This window comes from Salmo trutta, chromosome 2 (genome assembly GCF_901001165.1).
Source record: "Salmo trutta chromosome 2, fSalTru1.1, whole genome shotgun sequence".
Taxonomy (NCBI): Eukaryota; Metazoa; Chordata; class Actinopteri; order Salmoniformes; family Salmonidae; genus Salmo; species Salmo trutta.
Genome location: NC_042958.1, coordinates 34,509,383 through 34,528,391, shown reverse-complemented (window position 1 = coordinate 34,528,391; position 19,009 = coordinate 34,509,383). Strand labels below are relative to the sequence as shown.

Sequence of the window (19,009 nt, the reverse complement as noted above, 5' to 3'; positions counted from 1 at the left end):
GACATTGGTGTGTACTCTGACAAGGCTATGTCATACACAGTCCGTGGTCTGGTGTACTGACCGTACACTGGCTGAGACATCACGGTGCTGTGTCAAAGTGTCTAATTAGTCCAAAAATGTTATAGTAGTGTTATGGTAAATAGTTTTCCTCTAATAAATAAAGCTCCTAAGTAAAGCTCTCTCTGTCTAGATGTGTTCTGAGTCAGCTAGTACTCCTGCGCTCTACCGTACCAGTCTGCGAGGAACGAACATGTGATAACTTTTACAGCCCTGATAAAAAAAGATGACGGCTAGTCATAAAGTAAACATCCCACCACCGCAAGAACATTACAGATAGAGAACACTTGTTTTTCCATTTGAGCCTTCAAAATTGAGTATAATTGTCCAGTGTGACGAAAGCTTGTACTCTACAGAAATTCAAATATACTAAAATACAATATAGTCACTAAACAGCTTCTGTTTGCACTGTCAAATCATTCACTGGGCAATCTGTATACAGTGCATTCGGAAAGTATTCAGACCCCTTGACTTTTTCCACATTTTGTTACTTTACAGCCTTATTGTAAAATGGATTCAATAGTTATTTTTCCCCCTCATCAATCTACACACAATACCCCATGATGAAAAAGCGCACCCTTTACTGAGTACTTTGTTGAAGCACATTTGGCAGCGATTAGAGCCTTGAGTCTTCTTGGGTATGATGATACAAGCTTGGCACACTTTGTATTTAGGGAGTTTCTCCCATTCTTCTCTGCAGATCCTCTCAAGCTCTGTCAAGTTGGATGGGGGGGCGTCGCTGCACAGCTATTTTCAGGTCTCTCCAGAGATGTTCGATTGGGTTCAAGTTCGGGCTCTGGCTGGGCCACTCAAGGACATGCAGAGACTTGCCCCGAAGCCACTCTTGCATTGTCTCGGCTGTGTGCTTAGGGTTTTTGTCCTGTTGGAAGTTGAACCTCTGCCCCAGTCTGAGGTCCTGAGCGCTCTGGAGCAAGTTTTCATCAAGCATATCTCTGAACTTTGCTCCGTTCATTTTTCCCTCGATCCTGAATAATCTCCCAGTCCCTGCCGCTGAAAAACATCCCCACAGCATGCTGCTGCCACCACCATGCTTCATCTTAGGGATGGTGCCAGGTTTCCTACAGACGTGATGCATGACATTCCGTGATGCATGACATTCAGGCCAAAGAGTTCAATCTTGGTTTCATCAGGCCAGAGAATCTTGTTTCTCATGGTCAGAGTCCTTAAGGTGCCTTCTGGCAAACTCCAAGCGGACTGTCATGTGCCTTTTACTGAGGAGTGGCTTCTGTCTGGCCACTCTACCATAAAGGCCTGATGGGTAGAGTGCTGCAGAGATGGAAGTCCTTCTGGAAGGTTCTCCCATCTCCACAGAGGAACCCTGGAGCTCTGTCAGCGTGACCTTCGGGTTCTTGGTCACCTACCTTGGTCACCTCCCAAGGCCCTTCTCCCCCAAATGCTCAGTTTGGTTTGGCGGCCAGCTCTAGGAAGAGTCTTGGTGGTTCCAAACTTCTTCCATTTAAGAATGATGGAGGCCTCTATGTTCTTGGGGACCTTCAATGCTGCAGACATTTTTTGGTACCCTTCCCCAGATCTGTGCCTCGACCCAATCCTGTCTCGGAAAATTCCTTCGACCTCATGGCTTGGTTTTTGCTCTGACATGCACTGTCAACTGTGGGACCTTATATAGAAAAATGTGCGTCTTTCCAAATCATGTCCAATCAATTGAATTTACCACAGGTGGACTCCAATCAGGTTGTAGAAACATCTCAAGGATGCTCAATGGAAACAGGGTGCACCCAAGCTCAATTTCGAGTCTCTAACGAAGGGTCTGAATACTTTTATAAATAAGGTACTTTTGGTTCTTTTTCATTCACAAAAGTTTCTAAAAACTTGTTTTCGCTTCGTTATTATGGGGTATTGTGTGTAGATGAAAAATGTAATTGAATCAATTTTAGAAAAAGGTTGTAACGTAACATAATGTGGAAAAAGTCAAGGGGTCTGAATACTTTCCAAATGCCCTGTATATATGGTTGGACTTTATGAAGTGTTGTCTCCCATAAACACACCCATAATACCAGGAAGTGGGTGATTGGTGACGTGTGTGTGGGGATGACTGTGAGGGCAAGAAACCCTGGTCAGTGTTGTCTTACAGAATCTCACTGGTGTTTGTTTTCCTCTCTGTGTTAAAAGAAAGGCAGGCTAACGCTAATGCTACATGTGCCTATGCAAAGAGACACTTAATATGCGTCCCAAATGGCACCCTATTCCCTACATAGTGTATTCCTTTTTACCAGAGTTCCTTTGTGCCCTGGTCAAAAGTAGTGCATCAAATAGGGGATATGGTGCCATTTGGGATGCATAATAAGTGTCTCTCTGCACAGACTGTGGCCACCTTTGATACAGCTCTCTCACTCACTTTAAATCTGTGGCTCTGGAAGAAACAAGACTGTTTATGGGTTCCTGTCCAATCCTTCTGTCCTGCCAACTGAGCAGGAAGGACACGTGTAAAAACACATGAAGTCGCCCACAATAGAACTTTCCACTTTCCATCACGTGGGACAAAATTAGAGAAAGTAGAGGCTCTAAAACTATGCTCACGACCCAAAATGGCACCCTAATGTCTATGTAGTGCACTACGTTTGACCCGGGCCCATAGGCAAACCCAAAGTAGTGCACTAGATAAGGATTGGGGTGTCATTTGGGACTGTGTTGTTTGGGTTTGTTTAGGTGTTGGTGGAACTAACGCGTCCACTACAGTAGGGCTCCACATCCTGAGGCCTTTCATCCACACAGCTATTGGGTTGACAGGGACGTGGAGAGGGTCACTTCCTGTGTTGCGTAAGTTGAGCTCATTAGACAGGAAGAGCCTAAGGAGGGGAGAGAGGAAGGCTGCTGGGTAACCCTGAGGACCTTACAGGGGTGAGACTGAGACATAGGGAAGAAAACCCCAAATTACCTGCTCTATCTAACCCAGTTTGGGAAAATAGCGACATAACACACACACACACACACAAACACACATTTACCTGACGTCAGTAAGCTCGTAGTACATGTTCCTCATGTCATCTTTGACATAGACGGCCACACTGGGAGACTCCAACATCTTCATGGTGAGCTGCTGGGGGAAGGCACTCACAAACAGAGCCCTGATGGTGTCGCCACTGGTGATCTCATTGGGCATCCGGATCTGCTTGGTCTCCTCTCCGTACTGCAGGTACAGCACGCCTGGGAAGTAGAGAGGAAGGAAAGAGGGTTACCAAAGAGTTAATGATTGGTTGATGATGATCTGGTGGCTGTTAACCATGTACAGGAACATGACATCAGTCTTACGGGCCACGATTCTAAGTTGTGCACTATATAGTGAATAGGGTGCCATTTGGGACGCATACTTTGTGTACTGTGGGGCCACATGAGTTGTACGCAGTCGGACATACAGCACAAACACTATATCTTCGGTGTATTTCCACTGAGTTAAAGACCAGACGGTTCCGGTAGTATAATAAAGATCCTATAGGCTCCATTAAAGAGAGAGAGGATCCAGGAAATAAAGTGCTGAGCCCCTCTATGGTACATACATCTCCGGCTCTGTAGCTAATAGTAGGGGTTCCTTGTAACAACGTAGTCAGTTGGTGAACTAACTCGCTCTTTCCCTGGTGTACTGTTATGTTAGCAGTTAGCCACTAGCTTTTCATTATGATGAAAGACCTTGCAGATGATCCTAATGCCATGTGTGTTATTTGATGACTGGTCATGCGTTGCAAATGGAACACTATTCCCTTGATAGTGCACTACTTTTGACCAGGGCCTACGGGGAATAGGGTGCCATTTGGGACACACACTGGGCTTCATATTCTATTTCACATGCAGCATTTGTAACATTCCCTAAAAAACAAATTTTATTAGCTCCGGAGACTTTAGACAGCTCCATTCTAAGATAGAGTCGGATTGCAGGACTGTATGTAGTTGCTGATTGTCTGGTTTCACTCTTAAATCAGAACCAAATGGCGTGGCTGCACAGCAAATGGACAGAGAAGAATAGACTTTGTTTGTTTGACAAATGGCACACTAGGAACTAAATTTGAGCTAGATTGCTACAGCAGGAAAATAATCCTTCAGCAACAGGAAATGTACATTATTATGTGGATTATAATTAATTTACATTTCTGTAGGGGTTGATACATATTCTGGGAAAATCAAGTCTGGAATTTCAAAGTGAAAATTACAAACTTCAGATACTCAAATACACTACAAGTTTGACATTTTCTGCATTGCAGGAAAGTTCTCTTGCAACCGGGTGATGAAATTAAGACCGTACATCTGTATTCCCAATATAGTGCATTATTCTTGAGCAGAGCCCTATGGACTCCGGTGAAAAGTAGCTAACTACATAAGGAATGAGGTGCCATTTGGGATGCAGCCTTAGTTTCTAGAGCTTGCAAGGCTTTACCACAGTCAGATCCTATTCAACACTCTACTCTAACGCTTCTCCAAATGGACCCAAATCACCTTAAATTACATTCACTTCAAATGCAGAATAAAGAGAGTTCTTTAAAATTGCCATGCTCCCTCGCTTCCACAAAATAAAACACAGTACAGCAACAAATATCTAAAAGTTATTCCAAAACAACTACTACTATACTGTAGTATAAGCATAATGTTGCACTTCTACATATAAAGCTATATGTAACATTGAGAGAATACAGAAACTCACTTGAATAGAGTAATTCCTAATGTAGATGTCAGCGACCATAGCTCCAATGTTGTGTTAAGGAGTCCTCTGACTGAAGGCACTACTCCTACTGGCACAGGGCTCTTAAGGAAGACCAGATGTCTCTGGGGACAAGACTGTGGGTATGTGTGTGTGGGAGGCTACGGGGTGAAGTTTGCCCTAGGTTCAGATCTAAGATCAGCTTACCCTCGCTCAATTCTAGCCTTAACCATTAGTGGGGAAAATGCCTAACTTGCCTAAGATCAGTGTTTAGGGGCAACTTTCACCCTACTCCGTATGGGACGGCCACCAGAGGAATGCTGGGTAATGCGCCCTTCATCACCCCATCACCCTTGCTGCTAGCATAACGCTTTCTCGTGCGGTGTCCGCAAATGTCTGCATTTCAACCTAAGCAAGAGGCCTCTTTTGGCACAGAACAGCGTGCAAAATGACTTCTATTAATTTTCACGCTGGTCAAAGTGGTGTGGTACCCGAATGTAAACAACACAAATGTATGAAATGACAAATATTCAACCTAAAGTCACTTCAAACTAAGATGTGTCCTTTGCTTACGTTTTCAAAGAACATTTTAAGAAGCAAAATCCTGAGAGGCTGACTTTGTGATTATGAGAGTTGTACTGTAGCACTCTCTCGGTTTAGACCTCCCTGTGACTCAGTTGGTAGAGCATGGTGTTTGCAACGCCAGGGTTGTGGGTTCGATTCCCACGGGGGGCCAATGTATGAAATGAATTGAAATGTATGCATTCACTACTGTAAGTCGCTCTCGATAAGAGCGTCTGCTAAATGACTAAAATGTTTAAAAAAAAAACAGAAAAAAAAGAAGGTCAGCAAAGTTAAATGACTGGCTCTTAGAAGAACCACCGTGACATTGCTACAGCCTATTAATGCAACTATTTCCACCCAACTGAAGGCGTTTTGCATACTGATGCAAATTAAGTGCCCTCTGCCTTGATAGCAAAACACCAGTTCTAATCCTGTCAATACCCATACGAAAAAGAAAAATACATTTCATTTTAACGTCACGTAAAATGATTTTCTAAAATTCATGTAATGCCTTAAAATGTATTCCAGAGATGCATGTACATACATTTGCATCTTTTCTCAAGTGCATGCAATGCCTGACCAATATTACAGAAATGCATAGCTATGACATCTACAGGGGGGGTCAAAGTGAACCTTATTAATTATTTTTACATTTTATTTTACAGGCCATTTTGAGCCTGTAATTGAACCCACAAATGCTGATGCTCCAGATACTGAACTAGTATAAAGAAGGCCAGTTTTATTGCTTCTTTAATAAACATAACAGTTTTCAGCTGTGCTAACATAAATGCAAAAGGGTTTTCTATAATGATCAATTAGCCTTTTAAAATGATAAACTTGGATTAGCTAACACAACGTGCCATTGGAACACAGGAGTTATGGTTGCTGATAATGGGCCTCTGGACGCTTATGTAGATATTCCATTAAAAATCAGCCGTTTCTAGCTACAATAGTCATTTACAACATTAACAATGTATTTCTGATCAATTTGATGTTATTTTAATAGACAAAAAAAATGTGCTGCTCTTTCAAAAACAAGGGAATTTCTAAGTGACCCCAAAGTTTTGAACGGTAGTGTATACTGAACAAAAATATAAAACGCAACATGCAACAATTTCAAACTGAGTTACAGTTCATATAAGGAAATAAGTCAATTGAAATAAATACATTAGGCCCTAATCTATGGATTTCACATGACTGGACAGGGGTGCAACCACGGGTGGGCTTAGGAGGGCTTATTTTGTTGAAAAATTGATGGTTCAGGAAAGAATCTGTCTTTTTAATGCTGGTAACCCGTTGTATAAAATAAATAATATACTCGAGTCCATGTGTTTTGACATTTTTACCATGGCTGCGATGGTCTACGCCACTCGGTTTCGCCACTCGTGCTTTTAATATGCCCAATGATTGCTCAACAATTCAAGTGCATAGGCAAAGGTAGACAGGCGTCAGCGTGTCACACTTTATTCATCGTTAGAACCTTCATAGGGCGCATCATTCAATCTCAGAGCTGTTTCCTAAAACCATCGTTATTAACGTTGCACTAGAACATTTGTGTAATCTAACGCCTGCCTCAGACCACTTGTAGAACAGCTAAGTGTGCCCACTTTATACACAGAACATAGAATCACACGGTTTATCCGTCTCTCTGTGACCACCAATAACTTCCGAACAAAGTTGAATTCAAATACAATGTTGCCAACGCCTTTGTAATTGATTTTTATAAAAGCGACGTATAGGCCTATTTCAATCATATTTAAATATATTTCATGTTCAATCGAGTTGTATTTTGTTGTATTAGGCTGCTGTCTGTAATTTGTCTATATATTTCATGATGTCTAGTCTATCCAGGCTGTATCACTACCGGCCGTGATTGGGAGTCCCATCAATTTGCCCAGCATCGTCCGGGTTTGGCCGGTGTAGGCCGTCATTGTAAATAAGAATTTGTTCTTAACTGACTTGCCTAGTTAAATAAAACATTTAAAAAAGTGCTCAATGATGTGCCAAATCTGTGATTTTGTGCATTTTTATTGGGTAAGCATTAGAACAGTTATTCCAAACCCTGGGGTACACGCAATGCCGTCGGGGGTATGCCAAAGAAAAATGCGATTCACATTAAAAAAAAAAAACTAATAATTTTTGTTCACATTTCAAAACAGTGCATTTATATTTTCCAACGGGGCTATACATTTGGGGAGAGTTTTTTTTCCTCGCCTGAGTAGCCTCGTTTCACTGGCAAAAATGTTATTAAACCATCTAGTTTTGGACTCTACAGTGAAAATGGTTAACTTTGTTAAAGCAAGGCCCCTGAACTCTTGTGTATTTTCTGCACTATGCAATGATATGAGCAGAGACCATGTAACGCTTTTACAACATACAGAAGTGCGCTGGTTATCAAGGGGCAAAGTATTGACACGTTTTTTGAACTGAGAGACGAGCTTAAAGTTCTTCACTGACCATCATTTTCACTTGTCTGACCGCTTGCATGATGACGAGTTTCTCACACGACTGGCCTCTCTGGGTGATGTTTTTTCTCGCCTGAATGATCTGAATCTAGGATTACAGGGACACTCCGCATTACATTCAATGTGCGGGACAGAATTGAGGCTATGATTAAGAAGTTGGAGTGCTTCTCTGTCTGCATTAACAAGGACAACACACAGGTCTTTCCATCATTGTATGATTTTTTGTGTGCAAATGAACTCAAGCTTACGGACAATGTCAAATGTGATAGTGCGCAATTACGCAGGTACTTTCCCAAAACGGACGACACAAACAACTGGATTCGTTATCCCTTTCATGCCCTGCATCCAGTCCACTTACCGATATCTGAACAAGAGAGCCTCATCGAAATTGCAACAAGCGGTACTGTGAAAATTGAATTTAATCAGAAGCCACTGCCAGATTTCTGGATTGGGCTGAGCTCAGAGTATCCTGCCTTGGCAAATCGCGCTGTTAAGCCACTGATGCCCTTTGCAACCACACACCAATGTGAGAGTGGATTCTCGGCCCTCACAAGCATGAAAGCTAAATACAAGCACAGACTGCGTGTGGAAAATTATTTAAGACTGTGATTCTCTCCAATACAACCCAACATTGCAGACCTGTGGTGAGTTATTCACAATTTTTGATGAACAAATAAGATTTTATATGTAATATGGTTAAATAAAGAGCATAATTATTGATTTTTATTATATTATTATTTGTGCCCTGGTCCTATAAGAGCTCTTTGTCACTTCCCACGAGCCGAGTTGTGACAAAAATTCTTATGTTTAATAAATGTATCAACATGAGAGTGCGCTGACCCTGGTGCTAGAGGGGGTACGAAGCTGGAGGTTGAATGTTTGAAGGGGTACAAGACTATAAAACGTTTGGGAACCACTGCATTAGAAGAATAAGCCGCCTCAATATTTTCAGTGGTGAATCTCTCGAGGAGCTGATCCGACGTCAGTATTGTTAATTATTTCCCATTTTAAGGAAATATTTTAATGGAGAAAGCTGATCCGAGAGCAGCGCTTCCTTTCTTTCGATCCCATCAGTATTGACACATGCTCCAACGACGCGCTTATCTGAGTGGTGTTTTGGGAAACGTATGTTACATCTTCGGCCGTTGTAAGAAATATGCATCGTTAAAAACACCTGTAAGCCTAAGTTCCATCGCTATCAGGAAACCGGGCCCTGATCTGTTGCATCAGCCTCATTGCTTTTTAACGTTTTTTTGTTATGTACTGGTTCTATGAATTTGGGATCCATCTTCCCACAACTGTTCCAGAGTCTGTTTGGAATAGGCTATTTCTTTCTCACACTAATGACAAGCTGACCAACAGAATAGGTAAACTTTCGTACCATGGGGGATAGTAGAATGACATAGGCTAGTGATCTTGCTGTTCGTTACTCGTCTTGTCTTCTGAGGAAAAGTTTAAAAAAATCTTCAGCGTGCACATCGGAATTCGGTAAGAAGGACGCACGCTGTTGCATCCTCGGGTTGCATGTTCCGGTAAGATGAATAACCATAATCTAAATGTGAATTCTGTCATTCTGAACACCGTGGGTGGACACCCTAACCATGTTAAGCACCCTATACATGTGGGTCCATTACATTTCTCAAATGTCTGGTAAATTAAAATGCTGCCGGTCAAATGTTCAGAAACCCTGGTAAGTGTGTGTGTGTGTGTTTTCTTTCTAAAGAGATCCAGGCTTGGTTATGCAAGCTGTGCCTATCTGTGTGTGTGTGTGTGTGTGTGAAGCAGTTCATGTTCTGGTCCCCTACCTAGCGAGCGGTCCCTGGTCTGGTTGGTGGAGCGCACTACGGGCAGGCTGGCGCGGGAGCGGCTGCCTCTGGTGAAGGTGGTGGGAGCATCAGCCTCTGACATGGTGTCCAGAGACTCCAGGGAGGCCAGGGAGAGGTGCTCAGCCTGGTCCCCTACACTGGAGCTGCTAAGGCCGTGTTTAGGGCTTCTGCTCTAGAGGGGAGAAGAGGAGAAAGAGGTTCAACAAGAGGGGATCACGATACACAGGAAAAGGGCTAAAAAAATTCCGGTAACTTTCCCAAAATGCCCCCCGCAAAATGTATTCTGGGAAGGTTACTGGAATTTTGCAACCCTACAAAAGAAGCTTACACAAACTGAAATACAATTTCCCAGTGCCATTATGTGACATTCTAGTCATGCATTCCAGTCTATTTGGGTGTCAATTGTTTGTATCAGTGCAGACACACAGACCGACACTGCCTGTTATAGGTTGTCACACAAGCACACACACACACACCATGATTTTCCATGTCACAGTTGCTAAAAATGGAAGAGGGGGCAGTAATTTGGTCATGCTGGGTATCCCCCTCAGTCCATTGACTAATGTGGAGCAGGCAGTGATTTTGGCAGGAGTATACAGATAAGGTGAGGTGAGGCAAACATGACACACCCCACTATATTTCACACAAGCACACACACTATGATTTTCCATGTCGCAGTTGCAAAAAAAACTAAATGGTCCCTAGGCCTTATCACGAAATAGTAATACGTTTCTCTTTTGACAAGCGTCCCACAACTTGAGAAGTGAAGAGTTAAACACACACACAAACACCCATGCTTTTTTCGCTTGTGGTGCAGGTAGTTACAGCCTTCCGGTCAGAGAGATTTTTCAAGCTTTGCACAACAACCAAGGGAAAAGGTGTAGCGAGGCTGATTAAAGCCACTAATGAGTTCACCAGGCAGGCAGTCCTGTGGGCCTGGCAGAGTGTTAAAGGCTGTGGAGCTCATTGAGAAGCCTGGTAATATTGTAAGGTTATCTGTGCCAGGGTGACAGTTTGACTAACATTGAGAGGTCAGCACACAGAGAGCCCTTTATCAAGCTAACCGTTCCTTCGGACACACCCAGGTGCACACACAATGACAATTTTGACATAAATAGCTTCTCCTTTTCCGTTTATTGAGAAGTCATTGAAAATAGACGCCCTTTTTTTTTCAATCATTGAATTGGAATTTCAGTTGTTTACTTCCTGAATTGACTGCCTTCAATTCAAATTGATCCCAACCCTGACAGACAGGTTAGCTGGGATGCAGACAGTCACAGGCCCAATCATGATGCAGATAAGATAAAAATCAGACTAACTGTGTGGAGAAATTGGATTTTCAGCAAGTACCTCTGAATGTCAAGCTCAGAATGGAGAGAAGACAACATGCCCTGTAAGGACTGATGGAAGAGAGAGAGAGAGAGAGAGAGAGAGAGAGAGAGAGAGAGATGTGGGGAAAGGGAGAGGTGTGACAGATGTCAAGAAACATGTCAAGAAAACAAGGCAGCAATTTGAATAGAACTGTGTGAGATAAAAAAAAAAAGAAATTGTTGAGATTATACTGTACTGTACCGTATCTGCTTTCCAATAGATCCAACAAACTATAGTCTACTAATCCTTTGCTATAAATAGCTGTATGATTGTTTTTATAGTCATCGCCCTCCACACCATCGCCCTCATTATTATCCAGACTAGCTCTGTGCCGAGTCTTCTCGCATGACATTGTTGAGTGGATGAGACATGTCACCTTCAGTGTCATCACCCCAGGAGTGACCTGTCACCTGACATTGCAGCAGTATCCTCTGGGCATAGCTGGGGCTGCATCCCAAATGGCAGCCTATTCCCATACGGCCCTGGTCAAAAGTAATGCACTATATATGGGAATAGGCGGCCATTTGGGACGCAGGCCTGATGACCCGAGCACTACAACTCTATTGTGTAGTGAGTGGAAAGGTAAGGTCTTTTGTATGCATGGCCCATGATGGGACAGTCACATGGAGGGCCAAGTTCAGTTGATGTGTCATCCGAAACCAAGGAGCCTGTTCGGTAATTTGAACTGAATTGGAATTATTTATGAGTGAAAAGTAATTATTTATGAGTGAAAAGTAATTATTTATGAGTGTAACCAATTATGTTGAGGTAGATACAGTACCAGGCTACTCTGAAAACCTGGCAGTGTTAAATACATAGTCACATGTGGTAGAATACATACTGAGCAAGATGGAGAGAGACGCTCGAGACAATCGAGGTTCTTCAGTGTGATTGTATTATGTGGACAAAATGTCAAAGACCTACCACCTCCCTGTGGATGGTGGTAATAAAGTTTACACATCAACACCAAAAATGAGGAGGTGTCTATTGGATGAGCTTAGCAAGTTATGCTCCTTCTCTCTCTTTCACACATGCGCACACGCATGCACACATACAGACACACACACACCCTCCCTCTCTCTTTCTGACAGGCACTCCATTTGGCACCCCTCTATCACAGAAAAGCCACTTCCTATCCCAGCTGAAACCACCTAAATTACACATATCACCCTGTGTGGTTTAGTTAGCTATGACAGTCAATGGTAACTATAGAGCACCTATTATTTCAGCACTGAGTAGGCTATCATATCATTCTATGTAGGTCACTTACAACAGATGTGATGAGTTAACATGTGGCACTGAGAAGTGAACATGTTTGAGACAGTTACAGTAAAAGTGATACAAAATAGAAAAAAACAGCTTGAAGGACTTCAGTACACAAGATGATAATGATTATGACCGTTGAGAACAAATTAATCAAACGCATTCCATCTGAATGTTACTACTTTATCAAGGTAATTCGATATCGTTCCTAAACGTTAAACTATTTATTATTCCATGAGAACATGTTCTGTTTAAAGTCTTTACAGTATAATAAAAGATCCAGCATGCCTTTCAGTTGCAGTTTCGCCATTGTTCACGTTTAATTTCCAAAATGGTTTCTTTCCAGGGGTGGTGTCCATTGCAGAAAGGGGGGGGAGGTATCTAGTCAATTGTACAACTAAATGCATTCAATTGAAATGTGTCTTCTGCATTTAACACAACCCCTCTGAATCATAGAGATGCTGGGGGCTGCCATTATCGACATCCACGGCGCCCGGGGAACAGTGGGTTAACTGCCTTGCTCAGGATGACAGATTTTTACCTTGTCAGCTCAGGGATTCAATCCAGCAACCTTTTGGTTACTGGCCCAACGCTGGCCCACTAGGCTACTTGCTGCCTCATTGGGGGTTTGATGTCTGTTTTGTTATACTCATTGAATACGTCCCTTAAAATTCCTTTATTATTCTATCTCCGTCAAATGCATGAACGGTTTAGCTGCTATATGAGTTTTTATTTAGCAAAAGTAATATTTTGTAGAGTAGCATTTTACTTTGTGTGCATAACAGTGCTTCTGTCCCTCTCCTCGCTCCGACCTGGGCTTGAACCAGGGACCCTCTGAACACATCAACAACTGCCTCCCACGAAGGATTGTTACCCATCGCTCCACAAAAGCTGCAGCCCTTGAAAGGGAAACAACTTCTTCAAGATCTCAGAGCGAGTGATGTCACCGATTGAAGCCCTACTTGAAGCCCTACTTGCGCGCACCGCACAGCTTGCGCGCACTGGTTACGTGTGTGTGTGTGTCTTTCGTGCCTTGAAAGATTTTCAGGAGTGTCAAATCAGGTTACATTTGCATACAATTTAGGTACATTTTCTGGATTCACAAATGAGCAGATATTCTTCAAAAACGGATAACATTGTTATCCAACTGAATGTATTCACCTGAAATGTGTCTTCGGCATTTAACCAAACCCCTCTGAATCAGAGAGGCAGGGGGCTGCCATAATCAACATCCACGTATTCAGCGCACAGTGGGTTAACCGCCTTGCTCAGGGGCAGAACAACAGATTTTTACCACGTCAGCTCGGGGATTCGATCCAGCAACCCTCCAGTTGCTGGCCCAACGCTCTAACCACTAGGTTACCTGCCGCCCCATTGTCTAAACATCATGATGGTTGTGGCGTCTTGGTTTCAGACAGATGATCAGAGGTATAGTACAGTGCTGAGACGTGGTGATTAAATTGAATTATGATATTTAAAAATAATCACTGCTTCTATCAAAAGATAGTGGCAGACATAGAACACTTTATGGAAAATATAGCCATGCCTGCCAGGGGGCAGGGCTTATTTCTGCAAAACAGAAGCAACTTCACAAGTAATGTTTTCTAGTCATTGTTTAAGAGCGCTTCAAGCTTCAGGTTGTGTAGCACAGAAATAGACAAACTTAAATTGATCTAATGTCAAGGAATTGTTCTCAATTCCTCATTTTAAGAGTTGAATAAGAAGCAAAGACTATTTACTCCGTCTAGTCGGCAACTAGGTCTTTCTCTCGCCAAACATTAAGGAGTGTGGACTTCTGCCAGGAAGCAAAAGCTCATCATGGTTTAGCCCCCACACTGGTGATGTCAGCAAGCCTTTTCACTTAAGATGCTAATTGTGTTGGCTCTCTCTCTCTGTGTGTGTGTGTGTGTGTGTGTGTGTGTGTGTGTGTGTGTGTGTGTGTGTGTGTGTGTGTGAGTGTGTGAGAGAGAGAGAGAGAGAGAGAGAGAGAGAAGCTACACGGAGTTCCAAATTGAGCAGCAGCTGCTGAAAAAATGAGCTCCTACAAATATTGAAATGTACATGTTTTTTAGAGTGAAGTACATCGGAAAAAAGCAAAATAAAACGGCAAGACTGAATAGGAGACAAAACAAGCAACAAACAAAGACGATAGGCTATTGAAAAAGTAACTATTTTTCATTATCTTAGCTAGCTGAATTGTTTACCAGTTGCTAAGCCGTTGCTAGGGACTCTCCTGGAAGAAGCTAGCTAGCTAACAAAGAATAACAACAAATATCTAGTTAACAGAAGAAAAGAAAGACAAAATAAGGACAGAAGAAAAAGGACATCAAAGTGAAACAGTCCTCTAAAGACACAATAGACAATAATACAAGAAACAATGCTTCTATTGCAACATTGTAGCCAACATCACCAGCGTTGCTATGGAAATTGTTTACCCACCAGACATCCAAACAGAGAAAGCTAAGAAAAGTTTCAAAGGTTTGTTGATGGGACAGAACCATGAATGCCTGTTTGCAGATCTTACCAGTTGCAAAACAAGAGCAAATTTTATTTTTAATACCAAACGAGGGCACATATGGAAAAGGGTTATTTCCCTTTCTCAAAAAAGAGGAATCAGCCAAGGATGTCAGATAAGCATTTTTTTTTTAAAGCTGACCAGAGCAACACGTATCAAACAGTAAACTTATATAATAATGGAACTGTATTGATACAAGGCAATGATTCAAACCTCCAGGCTTTGAGAAAAGGTTTGCTACCCTAAAAGCAGAAGCTGAAATCATCTCAGAAACTGAGGAAAAAGTCAAGGAGGGAGATGGAGAAAAGCAGGCCCCAACGATCTCTGTGACCCAGCAAGAAGTCTCAGTCTGCTCCAGCCCAGGTCAGCCAACCAGCCACCCTGTCTGCTCCAGCCCAGGTCAACCTACCAGCCTCTCAGTCTGCTCCACCCCAGGTCAGAATACCACCCTCCCAGTCTGCTCCACCCCAGGTCAGAATACCAGTCTCCCAGTCTGCTCCAGCCCAGGTCAGAATACCAGTCTCCCAGTCTGCTCCAGCCCAGGTCAGAATACCAGTCTCCCAGTCTGCTCCAGCCCAGGTCAGAATACCAGTCTCCCAGTCTGCTCCAGCCCAGGTCAGAATACCAGTCTCCCAGTCTGCTCCAGCCCAGGTCAGAATACCAGTCTCCCAGTCTGCTCCAGCCCAGGTCAGAATACCAGTCTCCCAGTCTGCTCCAGCCCACGTCAGAATACCAGCCTCCCAGTCTGCTCCAGCCCAGGTCAGAATACCAGTCTCCCAGTCTGCTCCAGCCCAGGTCAGAATACCAGTGTCCCAGTCTGCTCCAGCCCAGGTCAGAATACCAGTGTCCCAGTCTGCTCCAGCCCAGGTCAGAATACCAGTGTCCCAGTCTGCTCCAGCCCAGGTCAGAATACCAGTCTCCCAGTCTGCTCCAGCCCAGACAATCACCCACAACTGCAATCCTTATTGATTGAAATGGGAAGTTCTTAGTCCAGGAAAGATTATTCCCTAGACACCAGGTGTATAAATTCTGGTGTCCTACAACTGACAGTGCAATGCAGCTACTCAGTCAGACCAGCATTGACACCCCCGACAACATCATCATCCACACTGGCACAAACCACCTTCATGCCAAAGGTGAAAATGTATCTGGGGCAGTGAGAAGAGAGGCACAAAGGCACAGGCTATGTTCCCAACAACCAATATAGTTGTGTCCACTCTCCTACCAAGAAAAGACTTCCCAGGACAGTTGATGGACAATATAAATCAAAAGATGACTGTGGACTGTGCCTCACTGCTCAACGTCAGAACGGCTCACCACCCCACTCTGACATGTCAACACTTATACCATAATGTACATCATGATCAGGACAGTATCAGAACCTTTGCCAAGGACCTAAAAGATGCAACACTTGGCAGGGACCCACACACCCATCACCCCAGCAACAGAGGTCCCCCGCCCCACATTCTGAAACAACAGTACCTCCACCATCCCCAGGAGAAAAGAGCCAGACACGGCTTATTACAGCACAGCTCTACTAGACCAGGCCCAACACAGCACAGATTTACCAGACCAGACCCGCCTCAGGCCAGCACGACTAGTCCCATCCCATCACAACACAGCTCTACTAGACCAGACCCGCCTCAGGACAGCACGACTAGACCAGGCCCATCACAACACAGATTTACCAGACCAGACCCGCCTCAGGACAGCACGACTAGACCAGGCCCATCACAACACAGATTTACCAGACCAGACCCGCCTCAGGACAGCACGACTAGACCCATCCCATCACAACACAGCTCTACTAGACCAGGCCCATCACAACACAGCTCTACCAGACCAGGCCCATCACAACACAGCTCTACTAGACCAGGCCCATCACAACACAGCTCTACTAGATCCAGCCCTTCACAACACAGCTCTACTAGACCAGGCCCATCACAACACAGCTCTACTAGATCCAGCCCATCACAACACATCTCTACTGGACCAGGCCCATCACAACACAGCTCTGACCACTACTCCAGGGTCGGACAGAACACTGTCCTTCAGAGTTCAGAGAAGTACACCACATGATGCAGTCCATACCATGTATCACTCAGATCATCAGCCTACATATGCTGAGGTAACCTCTGGCAAAAGAAACCTAGAACAATCAGAGATTGGAGAGGTGCGCTAACTACTGCAACTAATATGCAGACTACTGTGCTAGACAGACCCTTTAATTCACACGCACACACAGGGTTGCAGATTGCACAAATAAGTACAATGCAATCTTATTCCATTCTTATTAATTTGTTTACAACTATTCTTAATTTTATTGGCACCGGGATTATAATAATAATTATATGAAATGGTGTGTGTATGCGCACGTGTGCATGCATGCATGTATATTATTATTATATATTTTTTTCAATGTACTTTACTCAAACCAGTGAATATCACTTATTATAAATGAGATCCTTAACCATCAGCTCTTGGATTATCCAGGGCCTATACTCTTCACATTTTGGTTATAAAACAACAAATCCAGAATTAATTAAAAACATCAAGGGACAGGACATCATAAACCTACTGGAAACATGGTGTCGTGGAGACATAGATACTCAGTGTCCCTCAGGCTATAGAGGAAGTTTACTACCATCAATCTGTCACATCCTGACCAGTAATAGGGGTTATTTGTTATTGTAGTTTGGTCAGGACGTGGCAGAGGGTATTTGTTTTATGTGGTTCAGGGTGGTGGTTTGTTTAGTAGGGTATTTGATTTATGTATTCCGGGGGTTTTTGGGCACTGTTATATGTTTGTGTATTTCTATGTTCTGTCTAGTCTTTTGTATTTCTATGTTTTGTTAATTGGGGTTGGACTCTCAATTGGAGGCAGGTGTTTTCTTGTTGCCTCTGATTGAGAGTCCTATATATATATATATATATATGTGTGTGTTTGTTGAGTACTTTGTGGGAGATTGTTCTGTGTATAGCCTTGTGCCTTACCAGCCTGTGAATAGTCGTTGTGTTTTCTTTGTGTACGTGTTTATTTTGGTTCTCCTTCTTGTCCGAATATAATAAAGAAGATGAGTACACATAACCCCGCTGCGTATTGGTCCGACAATGACTTCTCTTTATCCTCAGACGACGAAGAGTGTGACACAATCAAACATAAAAATGTTAAACGGGGCGAGACTCAGGTGGAATCAAGCAGGACTTAGCACTGAATGAAATGAAAAAAAGGTACCAGTCACATTTGGCGAAAACTTAACAAAGGTACAATCTATTGTGACTAGAGGTCGACCGATTATGATTTTTCAGCGCCGATACCGATTATTGGCGGGCCCAAAAAAGCCGATACCGATTAATCGGCCGATTTTTGGAACTTATTTGTAATAATGACAATTACAACAATACTGAATGAACACTTATTTTAACTTAATATAATACATCAATAAAATCTATTTAGACTCAAATAAATAATGAAACATGTTCAATTTGGTTTAAATAATGCAAAAACAAAGTGTTGGAGAAGAAAGTAAAAGTGCTATATGTGCCATGTAAGAAATATAACATTTAAGTTCCTTGCTCAGAACATGAGAACATATGAAAGCTGGTGGTTCCTTTTAACATGAGTCTTCAATATTCCCAGGTAAGAAGTTTTAGGTTGTAGTTATTATATGAATTATAATACCATTTCTCTCTATACGATTTGTATTTCATATACCTTTGACTATTGGATGTTCTTATAGGCACTTTAGTATTGTAGCAGTATAGCCTCCGTCCCTCTCCTCACTCCTACCTGGGCTCGAACCAGGAACACATCGACAACAGCCACCCTCGAAGCAGCGTTACCCATGCAGAGCAAGGGGAACAACTACTCCAAGTCTCAGAGCGAGTGACGTTTGAAACGCTATTAGCGCGCACCCCGCTAACTAGCTAGCCATTTCACATGGATAACACCAGCCTAATCTTGGGAGTTGATAGGTTTGAAGTCATAAATAACGCAATGCTTGAAGCATTGCGAAGAGCTGCTGGCAAAACGCACGAAAGTGCTGTTTGAATGAATACTTACGAGCCTGCTGGTGCCTACCATCACTCAGTCAGACTGCTCTATCAAATCATAGACTTAATTATAACATAATAACACACAGAAATACGAGCCTTAGGTCATTAATATGGTCAAATCCGGAAACTATCACGTTTATTCTTTCAGTGAAATACGGAACCGTTCTCCGTATTTTATCTAACAGGTGGCATTCATAAGTCTAAATATTCCTGTTACATTGCA

The 19,009-nt window shown here is 43.0% G+C and overlaps 1 protein-coding gene across 4 annotated transcripts in view; it reads right to left on the bottom strand.

Moving 5' to 3' along the window:
* Window positions 1-19,009, bottom strand: part of LOC115154356 (sickle tail protein homolog) — a 188,806-nt gene that overhangs the window by 38,137 nt on the left and 131,660 nt on the right. For 3 of the 4 annotated variants that reach the window (XM_029700514.1, XM_029700522.1, XM_029700540.1), the window contains 2 exons: window positions 9,561-9,753; window positions 3,045-3,243 (listed from right to left, as the gene is read on the bottom strand). In XM_029700514.1, the coding sequence (XP_029556374.1) occupies window positions 3,045-3,243; window positions 9,561-9,753 (392 nt within the window). The remainder of the gene's footprint in view (window positions 1-3,044; window positions 3,244-9,560; window positions 9,754-19,009) is intronic. The other variant, XM_029700533.1, reaches the window with a different exon arrangement.